The 25,848-nt window shown below is 36.7% G+C and overlaps 1 protein-coding gene across 1 annotated transcript in view; it reads right to left on the bottom strand.

The window, feature by feature from the left end:
* LOC132152574 (collagen alpha-2(IV) chain-like) overlaps window positions 1–25,848 on the bottom strand; it is a 101,876-nt gene that overhangs the window by 2,447 nt on the left and 73,581 nt on the right. The window contains exons 4-45 of the mRNA XM_059561327.1: window positions 20,608–20,742; window positions 18,524–18,568; window positions 18,121–18,237; window positions 17,885–17,953; window positions 16,325–16,360; window positions 16,161–16,214; window positions 14,892–14,927; window positions 14,761–14,802; window positions 14,597–14,668; window positions 14,453–14,497; window positions 14,124–14,177; window positions 13,952–13,987; window positions 13,825–13,869; window positions 13,680–13,722; window positions 12,328–12,438; window positions 10,180–10,326; window positions 9,664–9,735; window positions 9,332–9,480; window positions 8,891–8,963; window positions 8,700–8,806; window positions 8,406–8,589; window positions 8,018–8,059; window positions 7,751–7,825; window positions 7,559–7,657; window positions 7,236–7,457; window positions 6,555–6,716; window positions 5,659–5,829; window positions 5,290–5,433; window positions 4,755–4,886; window positions 4,274–4,455; window positions 4,068–4,131; window positions 3,884–3,958; window positions 3,667–3,774; window positions 3,466–3,573; window positions 3,021–3,092; window positions 2,699–2,824; window positions 2,479–2,595; window positions 2,074–2,235; window positions 1,709–1,807; window positions 1,118–1,264; window positions 904–1,020; window positions 520–711 (exon numbers count right to left, since the gene is read on the bottom strand). Coding sequence (XP_059417310.1) covers window positions 520–711; window positions 904–1,020; window positions 1,118–1,264; window positions 1,709–1,807; window positions 2,074–2,235; window positions 2,479–2,595; window positions 2,699–2,824; window positions 3,021–3,092; window positions 3,466–3,573; window positions 3,667–3,774; window positions 3,884–3,958; window positions 4,068–4,131; window positions 4,274–4,455; window positions 4,755–4,886; window positions 5,290–5,433; window positions 5,659–5,829; window positions 6,555–6,716; window positions 7,236–7,457; window positions 7,559–7,657; window positions 7,751–7,825; window positions 8,018–8,059; window positions 8,406–8,589; window positions 8,700–8,806; window positions 8,891–8,963; window positions 9,332–9,480; window positions 9,664–9,735; window positions 10,180–10,326; window positions 12,328–12,438; window positions 13,680–13,722; window positions 13,825–13,869; window positions 13,952–13,987; window positions 14,124–14,177; window positions 14,453–14,497; window positions 14,597–14,668; window positions 14,761–14,802; window positions 14,892–14,927; window positions 16,161–16,214; window positions 16,325–16,360; window positions 17,885–17,953; window positions 18,121–18,237; window positions 18,524–18,568; window positions 20,608–20,742 — 4,288 coding nt within the window. The remainder of the gene's footprint in view (window positions 1–519; window positions 712–903; window positions 1,021–1,117; window positions 1,265–1,708; window positions 1,808–2,073; window positions 2,236–2,478; window positions 2,596–2,698; window positions 2,825–3,020; window positions 3,093–3,465; window positions 3,574–3,666; window positions 3,775–3,883; window positions 3,959–4,067; window positions 4,132–4,273; window positions 4,456–4,754; window positions 4,887–5,289; window positions 5,434–5,658; window positions 5,830–6,554; window positions 6,717–7,235; window positions 7,458–7,558; window positions 7,658–7,750; window positions 7,826–8,017; window positions 8,060–8,405; window positions 8,590–8,699; window positions 8,807–8,890; window positions 8,964–9,331; window positions 9,481–9,663; window positions 9,736–10,179; window positions 10,327–12,327; window positions 12,439–13,679; window positions 13,723–13,824; window positions 13,870–13,951; window positions 13,988–14,123; window positions 14,178–14,452; window positions 14,498–14,596; window positions 14,669–14,760; window positions 14,803–14,891; window positions 14,928–16,160; window positions 16,215–16,324; window positions 16,361–17,884; window positions 17,954–18,120; window positions 18,238–18,523; window positions 18,569–20,607; window positions 20,743–25,848) is intronic.

A 25,848-nucleotide genomic window follows, 5' to 3' on the forward strand; every position in this document is an offset into this window, starting at 1 on the left:
AATTACATTTTAAAATATATTACAATAGAAAACTTATTTTGAATAGTAATAATAATTCGCAATGTTTTCACTTTATTTTGATCAAGTAAATGCAGCGTTGGTGAACATTAGAGACGTCATTCAAAAACATTTAACAAAACATTAACATTTTGATTGGTAGTATAAATTAGATGGTACAGTATAATAAGAAAATTAATTACTTGGAAAGCATTGTAAAACACGATTTACATTCATAAACAGGTTTGCAGTTGACCAGTGATGGGAGAAACAAATCTTCTTGAATCTTAGAATCAGCTGTTTTAAAGTGCTTGAACCATCTGCTAGTTAAACTGAGGTTACTTATGATTATATATTCGTTTTTGTTTCTTAGAAATTAAGGCTGTATTCATACTAAAACAGTATTTTTTTTAATTTTTTTATATGTTTTTTGATCTAAAGTTGTACAAATAATGGTGGTGTCAGACAGACAATGACTGCACATCTTGTGACTGATTTCATTATTTTGTCAGTTGCACTCACCCAGGTCTTGGTTGTGGGCCTTCTCCTGTCCCTCGAAGTACAGAAGACTGTAACCATCCCATAACTTGGACATACCCACAGGGCACATGGGGATCTGCTCAGACTGACTGTGCTTCACCAGCAGGTAGCCAACATTAACACTGCGGCCGGGCGTTCCAATAGGACCAGGTAAACCAGGGCTCCCTCGGGTCCCTACCAATTGAGATGCATTATCAACATGTCATTCATGTGAGAAAAGAAAAAACTATTTACATGAAATTATTACAAAATTATTTAAAAAGGAAAAGATCACATGGGCCTTCTTGTTGTCCAGTCATCTACAATTGTTAATCCACTTATTTATCCCCGAATCCTCATTCATTTTTACACAAACACACCATTTACCTTCTTCGCCTTGTAGACCATAGTGGCCCATTTGTCCAGGTTCTCCACGAAAACCTGGATTTCCTGGTATTCCAGGGAGACCTGGCATGCCTTTTTCTCCATTTGGGCCCAAAACCCCTTAAACAGATAATAGCCATTTACACAATAATACTGGATCACAGCTACAGCAGAGAAGAAGCTTAGACAACATATTAATGGCTTTAAATAATCCTACCTGGATCACCAGGAGGCCCAGCTAGGCCTGGGTTTCCAAGCCGTCCCTGTGGTCCTTGAATACCCATTGGGCCAGGTGGTCCTCTCTCCCCTTGTAATTTCTGTGGAACTGGTGGAAGTCCTTTAGCACCAGGAAAGCCAGGAAAACCTTAAGCAACAAGGAAGAGAGAATGGTTAAGATGCGGTCAAACTTAATGCAAAATTAGTTTAGACACTGCAACAAATGGTTTTGGCACCAATTCTGATCTGAATAAATAAGAAATGCAAGATGTTCAATACAGTCTAGATCGAGATTGCAGCCAACACATTTAGATCTGCTGGTCAAGCATAACCACAAAAACAAAAAAATAAATGCAGGTCAGAAAAAAATTACTTCAGTAAGCAGAAAAAAAAAAAAGTATTTTTAATAAACAAACTTTATAATCAAAATTTGAGATATATTAACGAAAACCATGCAGTAGAGCTATTCGTGCCTATTAAGCTAAGATAGAAAATTGAAATAACTTTATTATAAAAAAAATTACACATATTTAGGATTGAAAATATGTTGTACTCAGGTTTAAAAGGGTCATGCTGACAAATTCCAACTCACCTGGGGGTCCAGTGTCTCCTTTGGGTCCAACAGGGCCCCTGTAACCTGTAAAACCATGCCTTCCTGGATATCCCATCATTCCTGTTTCTCCTTTTTCACCTTGAAATAAAAGAAAGCATCCCTGCATGATTAAAGGTCTTTTTCAGTTAAGGCTCATGCTGGAACAAAGTGAGCAATCTAAACACTGTTCATCTAATATCATTTTCATGGGAGGATTCCACCTTCTGTCACATTTAACACATTCTGCTTTAGTTTCTCATTTCATTTGAGAAGGTGCATGATTTTAATTTTCTTGACATGATGACTACTGGTCTTCCGTTTTGATTTTGCCAAGGCAATGAGATTTGAAAAACATCATCATCTACCTTTTCTTCCTGACACTCCAGGTTCCCCTGACGGTCCTTTTTCTCCCCAGTCCCCCTGGACTCCTTTTTCTCCAGTCAATCCGAAATTACCTGGATTTCCATTCTCTCCTTTTGCTCCGAATGGAGATGGGTCACCTGGGATCCCTCTGAGACCAGGAGAACCTAAATTATGACAGCAATGGGTTTCGGACAAGATGGCATGTTCTTAAAATGAATTTTCAAGAAAGATTATAGATTAAGAAATAAGAGGCACTATTTATTTACTTTGCTAAATAATATTTAAAATGGTTGTTAATAAATGGGGCAAATGAGAGCCAAAGTCCATCTAAGTGGTCCATTTCCTCATACTGTCTCTAGTACTCATTACTAGTATTTATTATAAATATATAGCAATGAGCCCTTCACCTGGAAGTCCTTTTGGGCCTGGAAAGCCATAGTCGCCTCGCACTCCTTTTATATCAGAGAATCCTTGTGGACCCTGAGGACCCGGTACACCTGGATGCCCAGATTCACCCTTATTACCTGTAAACACAGCAGTTTCAGTGTAGAATAATGCATAGCTGCATCAGATAAACAGTGCACAAAACTCCAGTCTTAGATTATGTGGTTTGCTGTTTTGAGTTACCTGGATCTCCAATGAAACCCTTGAATCCCACCTCTCCAGGGACACCAGCTTCTGTGCTGGGGATGCCGGTCTCTCCTCTCTCTCCTTTTGCTCCTGGCTCACCAGAAGGACCCCAGTTGTCAGAACCTTGCAGGAGACAAAACATACCAAAGATGACATTTCTGCTTATACACAATATTTGCTTTACACAAGGAACTAACAAATTCTAAATAATAATAAGAAGAACAACAAAAAGTTTTCTAAACTGAAAAGCATGCCATTTTAATTCATAAGAGAAGACAACAATGTGTATAATGTGATGATTCCTACGCTCTAGAGGTACCTGGAGCACCCTTGATACCCTTTTGACCTTTCAGGCCATCCAATCCAAAAAGGCCTTTAAGACCAGGAAATCCTAGAGGAAATATGAGCCAGCCAACGTTATAAATATATAAATATATATTGATTATATATTAACAGCTCTCCTGAATGTTTTGCATCTCAAGTGACTAGACAATAAAAATACATTAAAATACATTTTCGCTTTTTACAATGCATATTGTTTTAAAGCAAACCATATTTTTGCAGGTTTAAAATGTACACATAAGGCAAGTCTGCATAGTTATGTTGCCGTTTCATTAACCCTCTGGAGTCGATTAACGCGGATACGCGTTATGAGTCATTTTCTCCTGATAACCCCGAAAAGAACTTAAATTACACTTTCAGTTTTAATCGTACAGATAAGAGCAATACATCAATGTATCAATATGACGATTAGAACTACAGACCTTTTTGTCCTGGTTGGCCTTGGATTCCAGGGGTTCCTGCCTGTCCAGGCACGCCAGGCCAGCCCTTCTGACCCTGGGTTCCTGGAAAACCTTGTAGGCCATCAGAACCTGATGAAATTTTTATCCAGTCAAAAACATTTTTTTCTTTCATTATTTTGCACAAAAGATGAAATCAAAGGATAATGATCAAGACTCTTTAACCTGGTGGTCCAACTTTTCCAGGTTCTCCTGGATAGCCTTTCATCCCTTCAATGCCATCAAAACCAGGACTTCCTCTGTCTCCAGACTGACCTGTGAGTCCCTTTCCACCTAACCAATGTGCATTAATTACTCATTCAAGAAGCGGTTCAATAATTGGAACAGTAAAAGATCATATTTTTTTGTATTTGATACACTATAGAATGTAGAAATTCCTTACCTAAAGGTCCAGGAAACCCAGTTTCACCTCTCAGTCCAGTTGATCCAGGAAGACTGATGGTAGGACCCAAGTCACCTTAAATAAAAGATTCTTACATAAACCTTTTTGGCAGTTTATTTAAAGAGTATGAGAAAGTCACACATTAAGTATAGCATGGACATTTCAGAGGTTTATTTATGAACACCTTTTATTCCCTTGATTCCAGATTCTCCAATCCGTCCGTAAGCACCAGACGTGCCTTTTTCACCCTGCGATTTGAACAAAATGAGCCACAATGACAAAAAAAACCCACAACATTCAAAACATTTGAACAGGACACCATATACAAGAAGATACTGTGCATTGTTTTTATAAATGGTTTTCAGAGAGAGATGGAGCTCATTTTCATACCGGGGGTCCAGGCAATCCAGGAAAACCCTCAATTCCACGAATTCCTGAAAGCCCTGGCATTCCCTTAGGCCCTGGAAGTCCTTTTACTCCGGGAAGACCTCTAGTACCTTTTGTTTCACTGGGCTCACCTGGATGTCCATCTTTACCCTCCTCTCCTGGAACACCTGGTAGACCTTTTGTACCTGGCCAAAGGCAAGTTGACAGAAACGATATAGGTGTCTATCTGAATGGAATTGCTTTGTTTGATTAACATTAGCAAAGTTCTTGTGATTCCACACTGACCAAATGCAGAAATATAAATAATTGGCATATTAACAAATTCTGATTAACATGGCAATTGTACTGTATGCACAAAAAATATAATGCATCCCCTCAGATCCACAGTCTTTATAACATTCAGAGCTCTCATAGCTTCTGTAGTTCATATGAAGTATGTTACTCTTTGTGCTCTTGAGTAGTAAATTAATATGAATGGACTCACCTCTTGGACCAGTGAAGCCAGGATCTCCCATTTTTCCGTGGTCACCTTTAGCTCCCTTCATGACCTCTCTCATAGCTGGTGGTATATGTATGATTGGCTTTTCACCTGGAGGCCCCATCAACCCTCTCTCACCTTCAGAGCAAGCATTGACAAGACATTCAAAACCCACTAAGAATACAGTATGTAGAAGACTACAATGATGACAGTTACTATATTAAAGATGTCATATCACCAGAAACAATTTCCTCCATAGTACAAGCTCCTAAATACTAGTTGCAAATAATGTCAGCGTGATCTTAGGTTTGTGCAGCACATTTCAACACAAATTGTTTTACAAATTTGTTACAAAAGAAAGGAATGCTAAAAACAATATTACATGAAAAAACATTTAACATGTTCATGGTATACTAAATTATGGCATTATTAACTTTATATGTAGATCATGTAAGCGGGGAAAACAGTATGATATGACCATGATACCATTAGATTACATATTGTGTGCGTACACACATCGAGAATCATGCTCTGTATTTACCTTTTTCACCTGGAAGGCCAGGAGGTCCTTTAGCACCTTGTCTTCCTGGATAACCTGTTGCTCCTTTCTGTCCCGAAAAGCCCTTCAGACCTGTCTCACCAGGCATTCCAGGGAAACCCGTCATGCCCTGACCACCTTTGGAACCTTTATTGTTAAGAAACATTGCAGCTCTCAATTAATTCAATTTATATTTTTTAGTTTAAGCACCATCAATTATCAAAATATTTCTCAATCAACATTTCAATGATCAATGTATCAAAATGTATGCTTATTGCAAACTTTTTGTTATGCATAATAAAGACTGCCAATTATCAAATGAATATAACATATCAACATAACATATCAAATGAAGAAGAAAAGGCAACTTACCTTTTAACCCTGGAAAACCATCAAAACCAATTGCCCCCTGTTGTCCTGGATCTCCTGGGGGCCCAACATTTCCTGTAAGACCTGCATTTCCTGGTTCTCCAGTGACACCCTTTACTCCTCTGGGCCCAGGAAGGCCTGGGACTCCCTGAACTCCCCTTTCTCCACTTGGACCTACAGAGACCCAGTATATTTGAGCATTGGTCAGAAGTAAAAGGTTTTGCTTCATTCCGCTGAAATCAAATATAATGTACTGTATAATATGCACTACCAGTCAAATGCTTGGACACACTTGACTGAAGTTATATTTCTGAACCTAAAGACTATAGGATCCGTGAAATTCCTTACAAATCAAAACAATTTAATAATTACATAGTAGAGCTGGACCAGAGAGTGAAGGAAAATCAATCAACAGGGGCCTTCACAACGGAGGAACGCTTTCATAGTTCCTATAACTACTGGAGAAGTACCTGTTTTTTGATGTGTTTGCACTGCAGGAACTGAGAGTGAGCTCAGCTATAGGAACACCCTTTTGAGGGACTAAAAAAGCTCCTGTTTCTGAGTTGGGTCTAACCCAGCACAATAGGAACTACCAGTGATGAAAGTGTACAGGCATTTTTAAAAAGCTATGTGAGCACAGTCTACACATACTTACTCCAAAAAAAAAATAAAACAAAAAATCCATGAACATGGAAAACAGTGACAGATGGACCAACATTGAAGTCCATGGACTTCTCAAATTTAATTCTCTAGGGACTACTATGATCATACTTCCTATAACTGAGCTCCTATAACCACCTAGTAAAAAAGCCCCTAATATGAGTTTAATACACTGGGTGATTTTCCGTTTTCTTTTTTTTTCTTCTTTTTTAATTAACCTAGGTTTTAAGCATCAGTACCTGGTTCTCCGGTTTTTCCAGGTGGTCCGGGTGGTCCTACTTGACCAGGCTGCCCAGGAAAGCCAAATGTTCCCGGCGGTCCAGGTCTTCCTGTCTCTCCTAGAAAACCTTGAGGGCCACTTTCACCCTTAAGGCCAATCATACCCGGCATTCCCTCCATACCTGTGTGACATTGCATCCTTTAGTGACTATAAAGAACAACCGGTTTATCTTAATCAAAAGCACGGGTCAGACTTCTAGGATGGAGACTCAAAAGTTTCATATAACCAGCATACAAAGATGCATGAGGTGGCATAAATGTTTTTATGTAGGATTCATTCACAGAAAATAAAAAGCTTTTATCATGACTACAACATTTAAAATGTAAGACTAAAATTCAACATGGAACATTACTCTATCCATTAAAAATACATACAAATCAACTACTACTGCTACTTCTACTACTACTAATAATAAATCATACTTTTTATTTGTTTTACTGACATTCTCAAAATATTTTTAAAAACTATGTCCTTAATATGCAACAGGCAGAAACAGGAGAACGGATGTTTGCCAAGACAAACTTTAAAAGTTAGCTTGGCAAAGCCTTGACTGAAAGTTTGAAATAGTCTTACTTAGTTTGATTGCTATACAGCTTCAGCATATGTCCATCATTACGGGTTTGACAGGTGGGTTTCTCACCGGGGTGTCCTTGAGGTCCTGGGTCTCCTGGAGGACCAGTGACACCCCTCTGTCCTGGTAGTCCTGGGTCTCCAGGGGCTCCAGAAGATGCTCCTAAAACTTCCCCATGCTCACCCTTTTGCCCTGGAGCACCGTCCAAACCTAGTTTACCAGGAAGGCCTGAAGTTCCTTCCACGCCTTTAGAGCCAGGATTTCCCAAGTCACCCCGAGGTCCAACAAAACCTATGAGGTTAAAAACAAAAGATCAGAGCTGAGAAAAGGAGACAGACAAAGGTAAACATGAGAATGATTCAATAAAAACACACAGGCCTCCCAATGCTTACCTCTTGGCCCTGGCGGGCCTCCCCTTCCTCGTTCACCTTTCTCTCCTTTGGCCCCATGTTCTCCAGAAAGACCTTGTATGCCTTTAGCACCTTGCAGTCCTAGAACATAATGGAAATTAATTAATTATTAGAATTTGTATTTTATTTTTTTTATTTTTTTTTTGTGAAAACGTACAATAATACATCCATTACCAGGAAATCCACTGAATCCTGGAAGTCCAGGCTGCCCTATCTCTCCAGGTGGCCCGGGATCTCCAATACATTCCACTATAATAAAGATTAATATGATGGACAGCACAAAAATACAAGTTTTAAATATTGCATAAAAAATCACTCTTGATCTTAAATTTAGCTGGGTATGGAGCATGATTAATAATGCTAAAGTATGTTAATTGGTGAGCATACATGGTGGAATGAATGCTATGTGGTGAAGCACTGAGGCAGAAGAGAAATCTCTACCTGGAATATTCCACTGATTTCCTCCTTGTGGGCTACATTCTCCTGTAAGATAAAACATAGGATAGATATGAATAGAATGGATAAAAGAAAGGAATAAGATTAAGATTTCAGTATATTTAAACAGCAGGGTTATCATTGTTAACTAAAGCTAAAACCATTAAAAATGTTTAATAAAAATAAAACTTATGTCAGCTAGTTGCAACAGTTCTCAACTAAAACTAATTAAATTAATAAAAATCGAATACTTTAAACTGTGCTAAAAGTGACAAAACACTACAAAAATAAAATCAGTGTGAAAACGGAACATATAAAAATACAATCCTATTGAAAAAAATGAACGAAAACTATGCTAGTATATAAATGAGACTAAAATAACACTGCTACACACCTGGAGCACCAGGTGAACCTTGTTTTCCATCAATACCAACTTGTCCATCATCTCCAGGAAGGCCCGTTGCACCTTTAGTTGCTCCATGAACTTGACCTGGTTGTCCTATCGGACCTATTAGACCTGGAGGACCTGGCCAACCTGGGTATCCCTTCTCTCCAGGTTCACCTACAGGACCTTCTCCCTGAAGGAAAATAAGCATGCCAATACTTGTGAATTACAATGCATACTGTTGTTAAAATAGTGGGCTCCTAATTAGTGCTGTTTTTGAGTGATCAGGTATGCTAGGCTCACAGGAGATCCTTGAAGACCTGGTTCACCATCTTTGCCATCAAATCCAGGCCTTCCTTCGTCTCCTGGGAACCCATTAGCACCTGAGTCACCAGGGTCACCAGGTAGTCCTGTATTTCACAAGTGCAGACAAAATATTAAAGTGTATGTCTACTCTCATGTGTATCTAAACATGTAACGGAAGATTATTACACCTTTCTGTGTAGCGGATCTCAGCTCTCCTTTTCTGCCTTTGAGTCCAGGTATTCCTCTTGCACCAGGGAAACCCTGTAAAAATGTAAAAAATTGACAATGCATTTTGCATTAGCACATGCAAACATTTCCGTATCTCGTGATCTCAAAGGGAGAGTTCCCCACAAAAAAATGAAACTGTCATCATTTAATCACTCTTAAGTTGTTCCAAACCTTTGTAATTTTCTTGTTTCTTTTTTTTTTAAACAAAGTAAGATATTTTGAAATGTGTTTGTACCCAAACAGCTGCTAGTAGCCAATGACTTCCTTAGTCATAGTCTAGTTCCATAATCATAGAGGTTTGGAAGAACTTGAGGGTGAGTAAAAGATGACAGAGTTTTAATTTTTGGGTGAACTTTACTTTAACATGGCATAATATGAAGACATGGTGTATGTCTACTTACAGGTACACCATCCACGCCTCTGGGTCCCGGGTCTCCCTGATCACCAAGCTGACCCCACTCTCCTACCATGCCAATGTCCCCAGCATCACCAGGAGGACCCGCAGGACCAGGTGTTGATTGTACAGTGCATTCGCACAGACCATGGTCACCTGATCATATAATAAATATCATTACCAGTAAAGCAGAAATAGCACAGACTGACAAATGTCAACAACAAATACCTGCTGTATTTCTAGAGAAGAAAGAAGCTTTCTTCATTCTACTCTTAAACAGTTTCCCACACTCTCATGCAAATCATCCCAGTAGTTTATTAACGTCAGCGCTGATCTTACCCTTTGGTCCTTTTTTTCCTGCATTTCCTGGACGTCCACGTGGTCCTGGTGCTCCTTTGAAGAATTCTTCCACTGTATCAAGACACATAGTCTTATATAAAGTCTTCAGTACGTCTTCATATTATTCAGTATTACCAAAGTCTCTTTTCAGAATTGATCATAAATGACAATAAAAAGTTTTGCATTGTTAAAAATATTTCAAATAAATGTCTTTCTATATAAAAATATTAAGCTGTTCTGCTGTTTTCAGCAATGCCAATGATAATAATAGAAGAAATGTTTCTTGAGCAACGAATCAGCATAATGATTTCTGAAGGATCATGTTACACTGAAGACTGGAGTAATGATGCTGAAAATTCAGCATTGCGTCACAGGAATAAATTAAATTAAAATTTATTTTAAAATAGAAAACATTTATTTTAAATTGTAATACTAGTATAAATATATATATATGCTTTATTAGCATGACATTTAGTCATGGTACCAGGTTTCGCTCTGGTCTGAAAATTCACCTACATGATCCCTTGGGTCCGGGTGGTCCTTGATATCCAGGAAGCCCATCAGGGCCAGGTGGCCCAGGATGAATGGCAGGATTACCCGGTTCTCCAGCTTCACCTTTGGCTCCCTTTGGTCCACCTGGTCCCACTGGACCCAACAAATCCACTGTGGATCAGAGAAACAATCATATCAGTGACAGAGTTTGGTTAAAGTAATGTCTAAGCCCATATGTGGTTGAAACTAGTGTTAAATAGTTCACTCAAAAAATTATTTTATTGATTTATTTTTAAATGCTAATCCATATGCCTTCCTTTCATCTGTAAATGAACAAAAAAGCTGTCAATCTTCAAAGACGTCAGAAATCGCACCATAAAAGAGGTCCATATTACTCATGTGCTAAAGCTTTTCTTATGTTTTACTCTCAAACCCGTCAGAAACATGAGTTTGACATTTGATGTCGATGTTGAATTACCAATGGCTTTGTGTGCCATGTCACTTATTGTGATAAATCAAGTTTCACTACTCTTTGAATTAGTATTGTCAAGATACTAGAATTTCTAAGTCCGATATAATAATAACTTAAAGACATCAGTATCCAATACTATTTTCAATACACTTTTGGAGCTAAAACAGAGCAAGAAATTGCAGTTGTTACTAGTGTATCGATAATGTGGAAAATGAGTACTGAAGTCATTTAAGAATATTCATAATCAATATTTATGGGGAAAAAATGAGTTATGACAGAGGGCAACATTTTTAAGTTTATACTGTTTACCTGTTTAGAAAAGAGGTATCAGTTGGTTAGTACACCGTGCCAACCCTCGTTTAAAGACCAAACGGTCACCGTGATCAGTTAAAGGTGCTATATGTAAGATTTTGACTCTACTAAAGCATAAAAATACCATAATATGTTTGCAGATATTTAAGAAACATGCTAAGTTAACATGTTTACCCGAAAAAACAATGCTACAGTCAATTACTCTCCTTTGAAAATGTGGTTTCTGGGCCAGAATGTCAGTCTTTGCTTTGGTTTGTGAAACCTGCCCACTGCCAGTTTACCAAATTGTATTTCAGCACCCTTGGGTTGCCAGTTAGTGGAAAACACGGCGTATTTTATTTCATTTATTGTCAAGTGCACTCATTCCTGCTTGTGTCATCAATCTGGCAACCTTTATGTGCATCAAGTCTAAGAAGGAGGAGGCCAGATGAAAAAATATTTTCCAATATTTTGAATTTGGACTGCAACACAACCACTTAGTGTCAATCCTACATATTCCATAATGTAGGATTATAGCCATAATTGTGTATGTGACGAATAAAAAATAAAATCTTGAATCTTCACCTTTTACCTTCACAGACAATATAGCTATAACGGCCGGATCTTGCAGATCAGCCTTATACAACATTAGGAAGATTAGCCAATTCCTATCAGAGCAGGCTACAAAACTCTTTGTCCAAGCTCTCGTTCTCACCAGATTGGACTATTGTAATGCTTTCTTGGCAGGCCTTCTGACATGTACTATCAAGCTTCTGCCACTGATCCAGAAGTCAAGAGTGAGATTGGTTTTAAAAGCAAGAAAGAAAGAAAGAAAAGTCCACGTCTCTTAATCAGTTCGCTCTGATTCCAATAGCCACTCACAACAAATTTAAGGTTCTGATCTTTGCCTACAAAACAACCACTGGCTCTGCACCAATATACCTAAACTCACTAGTTCAGACTTATGCACCCTCCAGTTCTGCAAGTGAACAACAACTTGTGGTGCCATTCCGAAGAAGCACAAAATCACTCACTGACCTTTTCTTGGACTGTTCCCAGCTGGTGGAATAAATAAATTAACATTAATTGATAAAAAAAGAAAAAAGAAAAAAACCTTGCTGTGTGAGCTAGACTGAGACACGTGTATACTGTAGTCCTCTCATTGGTCTGATTGCTTTTATTGTTCTCCTCATTTGTAAGTCGCTTTGGATAAAATTGTCTACTAAATGATTAAGTGTAAATGTAAATTTTGGGTTATTCGTCTCACAACGGGAATAACCAAGCCATTTAATTGAATGCAAAGCAAAGAAGAGCATTACTCATCTGAACTTCTCCTTGTGTCTCCTTAAAGATACCAACATGAGGGCGTATAAATAATAAAAGATTTTCCATTTTGGATTGAAAAATACCTGGTTGTTGCTCAGAGGGAGGGGGTCCTGGAGGACCCGGCAGTCCTTTAGTACCCTTAGGACCATACTCTCCAATTGGGCCACGCTCTCCCGGAGGTCCTGGAGGACCCACTATATAAGCAAGAGAAACAGACAGAAGCAAAGAAAGAAACATATTGGGAAACAGGACTGTATGTTGAAAAGTTAGATTAGGACTATTAAACAGCAAATATTAAGTAAGGGATAATGTACATCCAGCTAGTTGTTATCACAGAATAACCCCAGATAAGGTGATCAGGACTTGTATAAATATTTAAGATATTTTTTTGAGACGAAAATCTTTTAAAATCTTACCAGTTTGTTAGTTATCTTATAATCCATTACTGTGTGCAAAACAATCGTCTCATGTATGAAATGAGAGAGTGTATCCCCGATACCAGGATGACAAAATTAAAGGGGTCATAGGATGCTTTTTCAAGTTTACCTTTCTCTTTGGAGTGTCTGTGCATAGATAAGTTTCAAACCCAAAAAGATATTCTTTATAAAAGTTAAGACTCATCCACGCCCTCCTAAAATGCCTCGTTAAAACACGCCCCCACATGTCACTGTGTGGGAAGATTTGCAAAACACCACCCAAATGTTCACGCAAAGAAAGAAGGTGTAACTTTGATTCTCGCTGCAGTATAGTTGCTGCTGCCACCACCATGTCGTGGAGTCGCTGTGTGTTTCGTTATGAAAGTGAAACTACTTTGTTTAGCACTTCAAAAGAGGACACAACTACAAAGTATTTACAACACTGTTCCAGAATAGTTCAGATGTGTGCTGCACAATTTAAAGAGTACTGTTTCCTGAAACTGGGAGGGTAGCCTACAATGATGTCTGTGCACAAAGGGTGTTTGTGTATAAATTGGGTCAATTCCAACTTTGCAAGGACAGTCTGGTGCTTCTGACTCCCAGTCTGTAACTGAGCTTTGTAAAAATCTACACGTTTCAGAAGACAGGGCATAGAGGAGCAACAATAATGTACAGTATGTGTAAAATAATGTATTTTTTTTTACATTAAACCGCATAAACACATTACATTGCACCAAATACACAAAATAAAGTTTTTTTTAGCAACGTCATATGACCCCTTTAAATTATTGTAAACAATTTTGAATCTAGTTTTAATATTTTATTATCTAAACAAATGCAATTCTTCCACCATGAAAAAATGGTTCCTAGTAAGAATATAGCACTGATTTCAGTTACCCGGATGAACCTGTGTTATTAGGGATTACATTACTCGGAATGTCGCGACTGAACAATCGGAATCAAGTTTTCCACAGAGCAGTGAATAAACAGCTATAATCTTAGCACATTATTTTTAGTACCTCCAAAAGGACCAATCAGCTCTCCGGGTTCTCCTCTATCTCCCTGTTGAATGATATGCATTTAGGTCAACACAATACAATTTTGATGCAGACTGAATAGTAAATTTTGACAAGAAATAGCACTAAACCAGAAATGGATTTCTACCTTGCGACCATTATTTCCTGGGAAACCTGGTAGTCCATCGTCACCCTGTAGGAATGGAGAGCGATTTTAAGAAATGTCCACAAAAAAAATCTACAAAACTGTTGGCAAAACGAACAAAATGATGTACCTTAGGTCCTGGCAAGCCATTTAGGCCTGGGTTTCCCTGTAATTAAGAAGAACTGGTTAAATATTTTAGACAAAAATGTTGAATATGTGTACATATTCCAAATTTTTTTATTATTATTTTTAAGTCTTTGCAAAGGGTTAATACAGAGATTTCAGCTCTCAATCAATCATACCCGTTGTCCTGGAAACCCTGACACACCAGTCTCTCCTTTGGTAGATAAATATCCCTGAAATGATAATATAAAAAATTATCAAGAGGCTGCCAATGTCCCAGTAGGTTCACTCTGTGGTCAGTCTTCTCTACTTGAATGAGGAAAGACCACCTGCAAAACTTAGGGTTTAATTTCAATAATATATTTTATATGACCAATAAAATCAGACCAAAATTATGTGAAAAACATTTCCATCTATCACACTAAACATTCTATTACACTCCGTCAAAAAGGCAGCTAGCTTTTTTAAGGCAGGGTTTTCATTCCAAAAAAGCTCAAATGCCACTTACCATATCTCCTTGCTCTCCTTTATAACCTTTCAAGCCTTTTTTACCCTGTTAGAACAAATGAAAGATATGAAAATGATAGTAGAGAGATAATTTGCTCCACTGAGATAAAATATTTGTAATATTTTCAAAAAATCATTTTCCTCTTGCCTGCCATTCTGAAGGGACTGGACGGGTTTGTGAGAAAGGTCCTGGTAGGCCTGGCTCTCCATTCTCCCCCTGTGGTGAGGATACAAATTCCATGTGGGTTAACAGTGCAGATAACAGACCATAATATTAGTCTGACAAAAGACACTAAATATTTGTCTCACCATGTCTCCTTTGACTCCTTTTAACATTTTAGTGCTTTCACCCTGTACAGAGACAACACATCAACATCAAATGGAAGATGTTTATTTACCAAGGTGATGTGAAGAAAACACAAATAATTGTGTTTTACTACCTTTTGTCCTTTAACACCTTTGATGCCAGTAGGCCCCTAAAGAAAGATCAAACAGTAAGAAGAAGTGATGGTAGATTTGGAATAAAGCAAGCACTACTTGTATTATAACTAGGGTTGTCATTATTATAACTTGGGTTGTCTAATAATTAAAACATTTAAACTAATTAATTATATGATGTGCAATTAATAAATACAATTAATTGCACATCAATTTAGTCATTATTGTGTAAAAAAAAAAAAGAAAGAAAAAAAACATACTTCGATTAGACATAACAAAAGGTAGCTTTAGAAACAAATATATCAAATATATCATATATGTCATAACATTGTTTTCATATGCTTAATTTGAACTGAAGCAAGTGAGAGTCTTTATGAATGTATGCCTGATTCATTGGCTTGGCTTGATTTGTTCCAAAACATGGATTCATTCAGTAATGAAACACTGCTGAGTGTTGTTTGGAATGAGACAAAAGTTAAGTTGCAACTTTGTTTGCAACTATTTTCACTGGCAAAATTGAGCAAAAGCAGATTGACATATTGTCTTTAAAATGTTAAATAATATTAGATACAATTTTATTTAAATGTGTAAAATCAATGTCATTTTTAAATGTACAGATAGTCATGGAAAAAAAACAGCACTCTGTTTCGCGATATCAAAAATGATGACGATAAATATCAAGTATTTATTTATTTCATGTTTAAAGGCAGGTTTCTCCTCCTGAGTGAAAGTTGTAGAAATTATATTTTTTTCAATACATGAAAAAGGTTTGTGCTCCCTGAATTTGATGGAACAGTGCAGATGTAAATGTTCATAAACCTATAAACAGTAACATCTGTAGAAATTGTAACATCCCAATTTTTAGGGTAAAATTGAAATATTCTGACAGTTTGAGTTAGGACTCTACTTTTATTAAAATTAACCACTGGTCATCTATAATATCAAATAATTAGATCATGATAACCAAAGGAAAAACCATGCATAACACCTCACTGCCATAATAAAATGTTTTTTTTAAGGTATCTGTATGAAACACAGTAGCCTAAATAAATACATATGCAAATGCACAAAAGCTATATCTTAATAACAACCATTACTCCTTTAATACATCTATATGAATAATTGAATAAAAAATACATATGTATATCCCACATTATTGTTATAATTTTATCGCCCAGCCCTAATAAAACCAAATTAACATTTAACATAGACAACCCTAATTATAAATAATTTTATTATAACAGTAATTTTATTTTGCGTATCTAACTTACCCAAGGACCTTGAAATCCTGGCAGTCCTCTGTACCCTGGGTTACCAGTTGGTCCCTGTAAGAGTGAAATGTAATGTTTTAGAAAACACTTTTTCTCCTTCACCTTTTCATTCCTGATGGGTCAGTTTCTGTTATCACAAGACAACTAATAAAAGTCAAACTTACAATAAATCCTGGAGAACCTGGTGGTCCTGGATCTCCCTATAATACGTCAAAGAATAATGATGCAGTTTTATTTTATAGTTTACCAAATGCATTTATGTAATCTTAAAGGAGCACTCCAAATTATTATTATTATTTTTTAAATAGGCTCATTTTCTAACTCCCCTAGAGTTAAACAGTTGAGTTTTACTGTTTTTGAATCCATTCAGCCGATCTCCGGATCTGCTGGTAGCACTTTTAGCATAGCTTAGCATAGATCATTGTATCTGATTAGACCATTAGCATCTCGCTCAAAAATGACCAAAGAGTTTCTATATTTTTCCTATTTAAAACTTGACTTTTCTGTAGTTATATCGTGTACTAAGACTAACGGAAAATGAAAAGTTGCAATTTTCTAGGCTGATATGGCTAGGATCTATACTCTAATTCCGGTGTAATAATCAAGGAACTTTGGTGCCGTACCATGTGTAACAGACACGCCAGGTTCCATCACCAACCAATCACAGCGCACTCCCTCACCTGAGTACTAATCAATCCCACCTGCTCCTCATCCACCTGCAATCACCAGCTCACTACAAATACCACACACGCACCCAGTCAGCGTCCGATCTCGTTTGCAACAAGGTCTAACCTTGTGTGCTAACTCTAAGGCCTAACTATCTCTCTACTCTAGTTGTGTAAATATTGCCATAATAACAGTTGTCTGTATTACATACATTTCTATCAAAGTTATGACATTATCAAGACGAATTTGTTCTGACACAGTTTAAGTTCTTGTCATATTTTATAATCATTTTACAAGCGATAGCCAATAAACTGTAGTAATGTGAGAAATGTTGAAGGTGTCTGAATAAATGTAGGTTTGATTGTATATTTCATTTTTACATTGAAGACTATCCAGTGCTATTTTACATTTAATTATTCGGTTTCTGTACCTTGACACCTACAAACTTGAAAAAAAAAAAAAAAAACTTAAAACATTGTATAAATAGCACAGATAAATAAGAATAAATGAACATACAAATTAAACAATTTCAAACAGGGCCCACTGGTACAACCTTCACCGGGTCCCGCTGACCCCAGCTACGGCCCTGCCCTTCAGGCGCAGTGATATTATGCAGCGCCTAAAAATAAAGTTCCCAGCAAACTCAACAAAGTTTCTTCATTATTACGCCAGAATGAGAGTATAGCTCCTAGCCATATCAATATATCTATATATAGATTATATTCTATATAATATAAATATAGAAACTCTTTGGTCATTTTTGAGTGAGATGCTAACTGTCTAATTAGATTCAATGATCTATGCTAGGCTAAGCTAAAAGTAATACCACCAGACCCGCAGATCGGCTGAATGGATTCAAAAATGGTAAAACTCAACAATTTAACTCTAGGGCAGTTTGAAAATGAGTCTATTTTCAAAAATGAAATTGAGTGTTCCTTTAATTTATAGTAAATGTATATATACATAAGAAAGGTTTAAGATAAACTTCTGGTTCAACCAAAATATTGCTTCTGGTTTCTCGTACTGTATTCTCTGGTGAAACTTCTAGTTTCTCTTACCCTGAATCTTTCCATATAAACCCACATATCCAAAGGGTCACCCTTCTCCCCCTTCATTCCTGGCCGACCCTACAGAATATTGAAGTTACAGACAGGCAAGAACACAGAGACAAAAAAAATTGAAAGTGAGTGTGTGAGAAAATATAAGTAGTATGTTTAAAATGGGTTATGTATGTATTATGCATAGATCCCGTGTAATGTCTCAATAATATAATCTAATAAACGAATGCTCATACTGATATTCCAGGTTCGCCACTATGTCCCGGAATGCCTGGCGTTCCTGATTCTCCCCTGGTTCCATTACAACTGTCAGCTCCTGGTTTTCCACGAGGCCCAGACGGCCCAGGATGGCCCTGATGATAGGTCAGATACAAAGATTTGAGCAGCATATTCTGTTTTACTTTCAGTGAGCCAAATTGGGTGAATCCAAAACTAAGGAAAGGTTTGTATGGTATTTGAACTATATTACTGGATGGAAGTATATTCTCATTGATTAGGTTTAATAAATGTAAATATGAAATGAACATTGGTGTCTTTTATCATATTTCTGTTGTTGCCATTTTGTAAAACTCTGCTGTATGTTGTTCCTAATGACAGCCTTCAATATAATATTGGGGATATAAACAAAATCATCCTTACCGGAACACCATCTGCTCCATTAAACCCTGGAACACCTTGCATTCCCTAAAGAAAGTCACAAACACATTAGCATTTCAGTTAATTTCATGTAAAATTTAACCGTTTAACCCACTCTCAGAACTAATCTCCAGTTTGGGCTTCTTCGTAAATGGGTCACACTTAGCTTCCTCCCGCCCGAAAACGGGCGAAGCCTTAAAATTGTACTTTACTTTTTCCCAGGATAACCAATCAAATATATTTTTGTTCTATAATGTTTTCTGATTATTATTTAGAATTTTTAGATTTTTTTATGATACTTTGCATTAATTATATAATTTTTATGAGCTATTTTTTCCATTAGAATTAATATATAAATTTTTATTTTATATTTATTTAAAAAAAAAAATTCAATAAATGCAGCATTTCACATCAAAATAGAGTGCCAGCCTAAAAAAAAATGTTCCAGGAGAAGAACTTCATCTAGTGGCTTTAAAAAATAGCCACTTTTGTGTAATGTCCTGTACCAGCCTGTAGGCTGCCTATAGCTTCCTATATATCCTATATAGAAAGGCTTTTTGATTCCTTTTGTTGTTTTAGACATGATTTCTCTATCTTATTCGTTTTTTTTATTTAGATATACATTTAGATATTCTAAAAGATGATTACTTTATTTTCTTAACAAAAATGTTTAGATAAGTATCAGGTTTTGCATTATGATTACAATCAAACTATAGCATTTGGTTAGAAAGGGAACACAATGTGTGTGTGTGTGTGTGTGTGTGTGTGTGTGTGTGTGTGTGTGTGTGTGTGTGTATGTGTGAGTGAATGTGTGTGTGTGTGTGTGTGTGTGTGTGTGTTGCATTTGAGCGAGAGTCTCTTTTTGTATTTTTTATTTATTTATTTTTGCATATTCTCAAAATTTGCTGTTGCAGTCTTACCAGTCTCTCTCTTTCTCTCTCTCTTTCTCTCTCTCTCTCTCTCTCTCTCTCTCTCTCTGTGTGTGTGTGTGTGTGTGTGTGTGTGTGTGCATTTGAGCAAGTTTTTTTTTTTCATTTATTGATTTTATGTGGAATATTCTACAAATTTGCTGTTGCAGTCGCCAGTTTATCTGTGTGTGTGTGTGTGTGTGTTTGTGTGCGTGGGTGTGTGTGTGTGTGTGTGGGGGGGGTCTTATTTGCACTCTTGATGTTCTAGAGTGTCACCCCTTCATTGCTGTACACTTTTTTTCAGCACAGTTGCTGATCTGTAGCTTGTACCACCAAAAGTTTCTCTGAGTTTTCCTATTTTTTCGTATTTCCCATTCATTTCCTATGTCGCCCGTTTTCGGGCGGGAGGAAGCTAAGTGTGACTTTTTTTTTTACGACCCTTTAACATATCAGAATCATCTCCTTGATTTTTTTGTGTGTTCATATAGGTAATACAACAAAAGTCACCAAGTTTCATCCCCATCCGATGAAGCAAAAAAATTAAACATTTCAAAACGTTCAAGTTTTCGCCCGTTTTCGGGCGAAGAAGCCCAGAGGGTTAAAAAGAGAATGGTTAAGTACAATGAAGCTCAATATGTCTAAATGTATGAGTCATGTATAATGTCATTGAGACATTGTGTTTACTTAACATTGTTCTTTTACTGAAATATGTCAACTTTTGCGGCTAGACCTTACAAAAACCTCTGAATCTAATCAAATACAGTACTTTACATAACCTAATCAAAACTAAGAATGTAAAGTGAAAATTACCATTATTTCTGAACTAAAATATTATTCTCATAACACTACATCTTTCAAATGTGCAGTTATATAATTATATCTGAAAGATATATTGTATAATTATCACATCATTATTTATACTGTTTAGCCTTATAAAACCTACTACATTTTTCTTTCAAACTTACTGGAGGTCATTTATTTTGTGTGGATATATTAATACATTCATTATTCATTCATTTTACAGTGGTCAATAAACAGAGTGTAACAGCTGCTTCACGACCAATTAGAAATTTCATAGCAACATGCTGCAGATTATGAAAAGGCTTAAACTCCATCTTAACCTATTGTTTTAAGTTCTTACGTAAATGGAGAAGAGGAGATCAGGACAGAGAGACTCACCACACTTCCTTTTGGACCCATAAGGCCTCCTCTGCCAGGGTCCCCCTTCTCTCCTTTAGGGCCCTGGAGACCAGGGTCTCCTGGTCGCCCATTAGGGCCTCTGGGACCCTGGGGACCAAGGGGTCCAGGCAATCCCTGTAGTTCACATACAGAAATGTACAAATTAGTTTAAATGACATAGCCGATTTAAATAAGTAGGTGCATTTACAGTCAGCAATAATCAGGTTTTATAACATATAATACACAAGTTATATGTAACCCTGGACTGCAAAACCAATCTTAAGTCACTGGTGTATATTTTTAGCAATAGCCAAAAGAAACACTGTGTATGGGTCAAAATTATAGATTTTTCTTTTATGCCAAAAATCATTAGGATATTAAGAAAAGATCATGTTCAATGAAGATATTTTGTAAATTTCCTACTTTAAATATACCAAAACGTAATTTTTTTATTAGTAATATGCATTGCTAAGAACTTCATTTGGAAAACTTTAAAGGCGATTTTGTCAGTATTTAGATTTTTTTTTTTTGCACCCTCAGATTCCAGATATTCAAATAGTTGTATCCCGACCAAATATCGTTGTATCCTAACAAACCATACATCCATGGAAAGCTTATTTATTCAGCTTTCATGTGCTGTATAAATCTCCGTTTTGAAAACTGACACTTAAGACTGGTTTTGTGGTCCAAGGTTACATATCATAATGCACATGTGTCAAACAGAGTTTGCCTCCAACCAGTCCCAACACACCAGCCTGGAAGTTTCTAGTAATCCTGAAGACTTTGATAAGCTGGTTCATATGCGTTTGATTAAGGTTGGAGGTAAACTCTGAACAGTGAATTATTGTAGTGAATTTAAACATTTTAACATAAAAAGTGAATAAAACAAATATTTTCTATGTATGGCATGAATTTCCTTTAGGATATATCATGCAAAGTTTGCATTTGTTGTATGCATGCAACACCTGGGATAACCTTCTACATTCGTTGTACTTTTTAATAGTATGCAATATATAATGTACACTGCACACTTCTGAGTAGGCACTAAACTAGTACAATTTCATTTCGAACATAATCCAACCATATTTTTTTACATTTCAAAACATAACCACTAGATGGCATACTCTGTTAACAGTTTGTAAAGCTCTATAGCGCCACCCAGTGCTCTTACCAACGAATTGCATATCTATTTTAACTATAAGTTAAATGTTGTTCCTCGACTTGATCTGAACTCATGCATTAGCTGAAACATACATCAGTCAAACATCTGCCCGATGCACACCTTAAGTCTTCTAACATTACACAAAAAAGTCCTTTCTATATGCTGTACTCTAGTAGTGATATTAGATGGGTGTTTGGATTCTGCACTCTTATCTAACAATCTGAAATTTTGAGAGACACATTGAAACAAAGTGTGTTTCAGAAGAATGACTTGTTTTTACCCATTCATTTTCTACATGGGTATTAAATCCAGACTGTTAATGGTGGGGAAACCGTGAGTGTTTTTTGACTGCCATTTAATTATGATTCATTACGTATGTAAGGTTCGTACGCCAACTCTGAGAAACACGTGTAACGCAAGCCAACTGAAGAGCTTTCAAAAAGTGTTGGGGACAAATCCATCCTTGGCAAAAGGTGGCTGGGACATATGTTCAGCCATAAATTACACCTATGACACATACAGAGTAGAGGTCTGAAAGCGGTTAACTAAAAACAAAATAGGTGCCAGATTACAGCCAAGAACAAAATTTGTAGTATTAGGTTTATATGAAGAGGCCCGGGTGAAGCATAGAGGTCTTAAGGTCTTCATCAGTCAAACAGTGCGTCAGGTGTTTTGTTAAGTACTTTGACCTCTGACCTCACAGATAAGGTTCTGACTACTGTTTAAGCTGAGCTAGTGTGTAGCTGTTTACTAAATATTACTGTGTACTGCCTGTCCTTCAAATAGTAAATGAAACTGTGCTGCATTATTCCAGAGTAAAAATGATTCTGTCTGTACTAATACTATGTACAGTACTAATAGACATGTTAGAGAAGTAACATGAAAAACAATTTGTTCATTTTCCTGAAATCACTATGCCAATGATTAGGAAACGATAATTTCCAAGCAAGTTTGGAGCAAACCTTCCCTTCCTCAAGCCTATTCAGCTCTGATTGGTCAGCTGGACAATGCTGTTGTGATTGTTGTCACTGAAACAGTTAGCCAGTGCTATCATTGGCAAAGCGCCTTTACATAAAACAATCTAGTGCTCCAATCCATTCTTATAATAATGACATAAAACACAAAAACACTTATGCAAAAAAATGCCAAAATGCTTCTTTTTCTTGATGATAGTGTTCACCAGCTTGATTTGAGAGCTGTCTGTATGGGTCACATGATCAATGTCACAAATTTGAATTATTTTCCAAACAAGTCATTACAGAGTCATGGAGCAGGCCAAAGTGATTTAAACGGCTCTTTATTTAGCAGTTGTATTATCCAGCAAATCTCCCACATGTAACCTCGCCCCTTCTGCCAAATATATTGTGCACATTCCCAAAATACAGCAAATATATGGCCCATTAAATATGACTTGCCCTCTACTTAGTCTAAAGTTTGTTTTGGCATGTTGTAGAAGCATCTTAGTAATCACCAAAATGTCCTTAGCAAAATGCCTGGCAAAACAATATAGCAAAGACGCAGAAAATCATGTTCATTATTTTTGAGAGTAAATGTAAACTTCCTGTGTGGTTCCCTCCAGTGCATGTTTTCACCGATACGTGTCCTTGACACACTGTAGATACATTTTCTGTTGGTCGTTTTAAGCAAAATAAAGCATTAACGTATCTGGGCTTAGTCTAGCTGCAAGTCACAGTCAATGAAATTACAACAAACTTTGATAAAGATAATCTTACTCCATGGCCATTGCCTGGCTGTATTAGAAATTGTATTCTCCCTTTTTTTCCACACATGCAAAAATGATCACTCTAAAAGATCGAATAAATGAGATTTGTTATTTCCTGGACCATCACAAGTGACCAGGCCAATTCTCTGCTGGCCTTCCCATGTCATGTGCCTTCCTGAATCTCTTGACCCATATTTTCTGTTCTGCCCTTGGGAACCAGCAGGCTTTAATAAAAATATGGCAATATATAGTAGTGTGCATATGTTTCAGTTTCTATTCTATTCTATTCTATTCTATTCTATCAGTTTAAAAGACATTCATGCTACAAAATATTTCTATTTCAGATAAATTATATTCTTTTGAACTCTCTATTCAAATATATATTTTTTCAGTACATCACGATTTCAACAAAGATATTAACTCTTTTAAAAATGTTTTGAGCAGCAAATCAGCATATTAGAATGATTTCTGATCATGTGACTGAAGACTAGTAGAGTAATGATGCAAAATTACATCGAAATAGAAAATTCAATATTCAAACAGAAATTAGTTATTTTAAATGGCACAATAATACTGTTTTTACTGTATTTTTGCTTAAATAAATTTATACTTGGTAAGCATAAGCAACATCAGGTTTCAAAAACATGAAGAAGTCATACCAACGTCAAATTTGTGTGTCATGACTCAAGAGGCCTTGGCAGTAATGGAACTGTCAACACTCTTTATAACGTACATTAAGTGAAATGAGCCAGTCATGATGATAGACAAGCATGAGCACCGGCAGTCTGCAGCACTTTAATCTGATTTGAATTATTGGCAAACTACACAGCAAATGCACTCAGATGAAAAGGTTTTTGGCTCAAATCCTATCAATCACATATTAGTGTGAATGCGTAGAAGCATGTGTTTGTGTGGAACCCTAACTTTCCATGCACCTGCATAAACATATTCAGATTAAGCCCTTGTCTCTGATTAACTCCATCTCAACTGAAAGGTGGAGTTTGGGTCTCTGGAAGAATTAATTTATTTTTGATCATCTGGCATTGCTTTGCAGATGTGCATCTGCTTACAAAAGAGAAGATAAAATATCCTTCAACCCTGCTGACTGCATTATGACTCATATCTGTCCTTTCTTATCTTTCCAGTGCAGATGCTAATGAGGAGTGAATGTCACAACTCAAGATTGACAACAGGCAAGAAATAATGGATGACGTGAACAATTAATGTATTTAGTTAATAAATAATAGTAAAATCAAATTTTTTGTCAGTTTTCAACCAGCTTTCACCCAAATAAGAAAAGTAAATGATGCCAAAGTCTTTATTTTGGTTGAAAATGAGCAAACTTGTCCTTTAAAGGCATCATTCACCCAAAAATCTAGATTTTGCTGTCATTTACTCAGCTTGTGTAATTCTAATTCCTATCGCTTCTTTCAATATTTCCCATGTAGTTTTTTTGTTGTTGTTTTGCTCTTCATGACCACAAAAGTTTTTTTTTTTTTATTATACCTTATGAATCAATACAAGAGCTTTGTGTGATGAACAATCTAACTTTATTTTTTATGTCAAATCTGGCATGACACATCTTATAGGGATAGTTCACCCAAAAATGAAAATTATGTCATGACTCACTCTCATGCCTTTCCAAACCCGTAAGACCTCCGTTCATCTTTGGGACACAGTTTAAGATATTTTAGATTTAGTCCAAGAGCTCTCAGTCCCTCCATTGAAAGTGTGTGTACGGTATACTGTCCATGTCCAGAAAGGTAAGAAAAACATCATCAAAGTAGTCCATGTGACATCAGAGGGTCAGTTAGAGTTTGTTGAAGCATCGAAAATACATTTCGGTCCAAAAATAGCAAAAACGACAACTTTATTCAGCATTGTCTTCTCTTCCGGGTCTGTTGTGAGTGCGTTCACTGCAGTGTAGTGATATATGGTTCGCGAACAAATCATTCAATTTAACCAGTTCTTCTTGAATCAGTTCACCAAATCGGACTGAATCGTTTGAAATGGTTCGCGTCTCATTAAGTGTACGCTAAGTATGTGTGTTAGATAAATAAGTGTATGTGTATATAAATATACATAGTGTAGTGCAGGGGTTGGCAACCTACGGCACGCGTGCCAACAGTGGCACGCAGAGGGATAATCGCTGGCACGCAAGCAATAAGGAAAACTATAATGACGTACAGTTTGATGTAATAACTTCTCATAGTCACACAGCATGTTAGGAGCTACAAATACTATTAAAGTGTGAGAATTAACTTGCATGGATGCACGTGCAAACACTGCACATACTAGGTGCTTCAGATCAAAGCCTCGGTCTAACAGCACTCGTCAATGTCAAAATGACTGAGAT

Source organism: Carassius carassius, chromosome 11, assembly GCF_963082965.1.
Source record: "Carassius carassius chromosome 11, fCarCar2.1, whole genome shotgun sequence".
Lineage (NCBI taxonomy): Eukaryota > Metazoa > Chordata > Actinopteri > Cypriniformes > Cyprinidae > Carassius > Carassius carassius.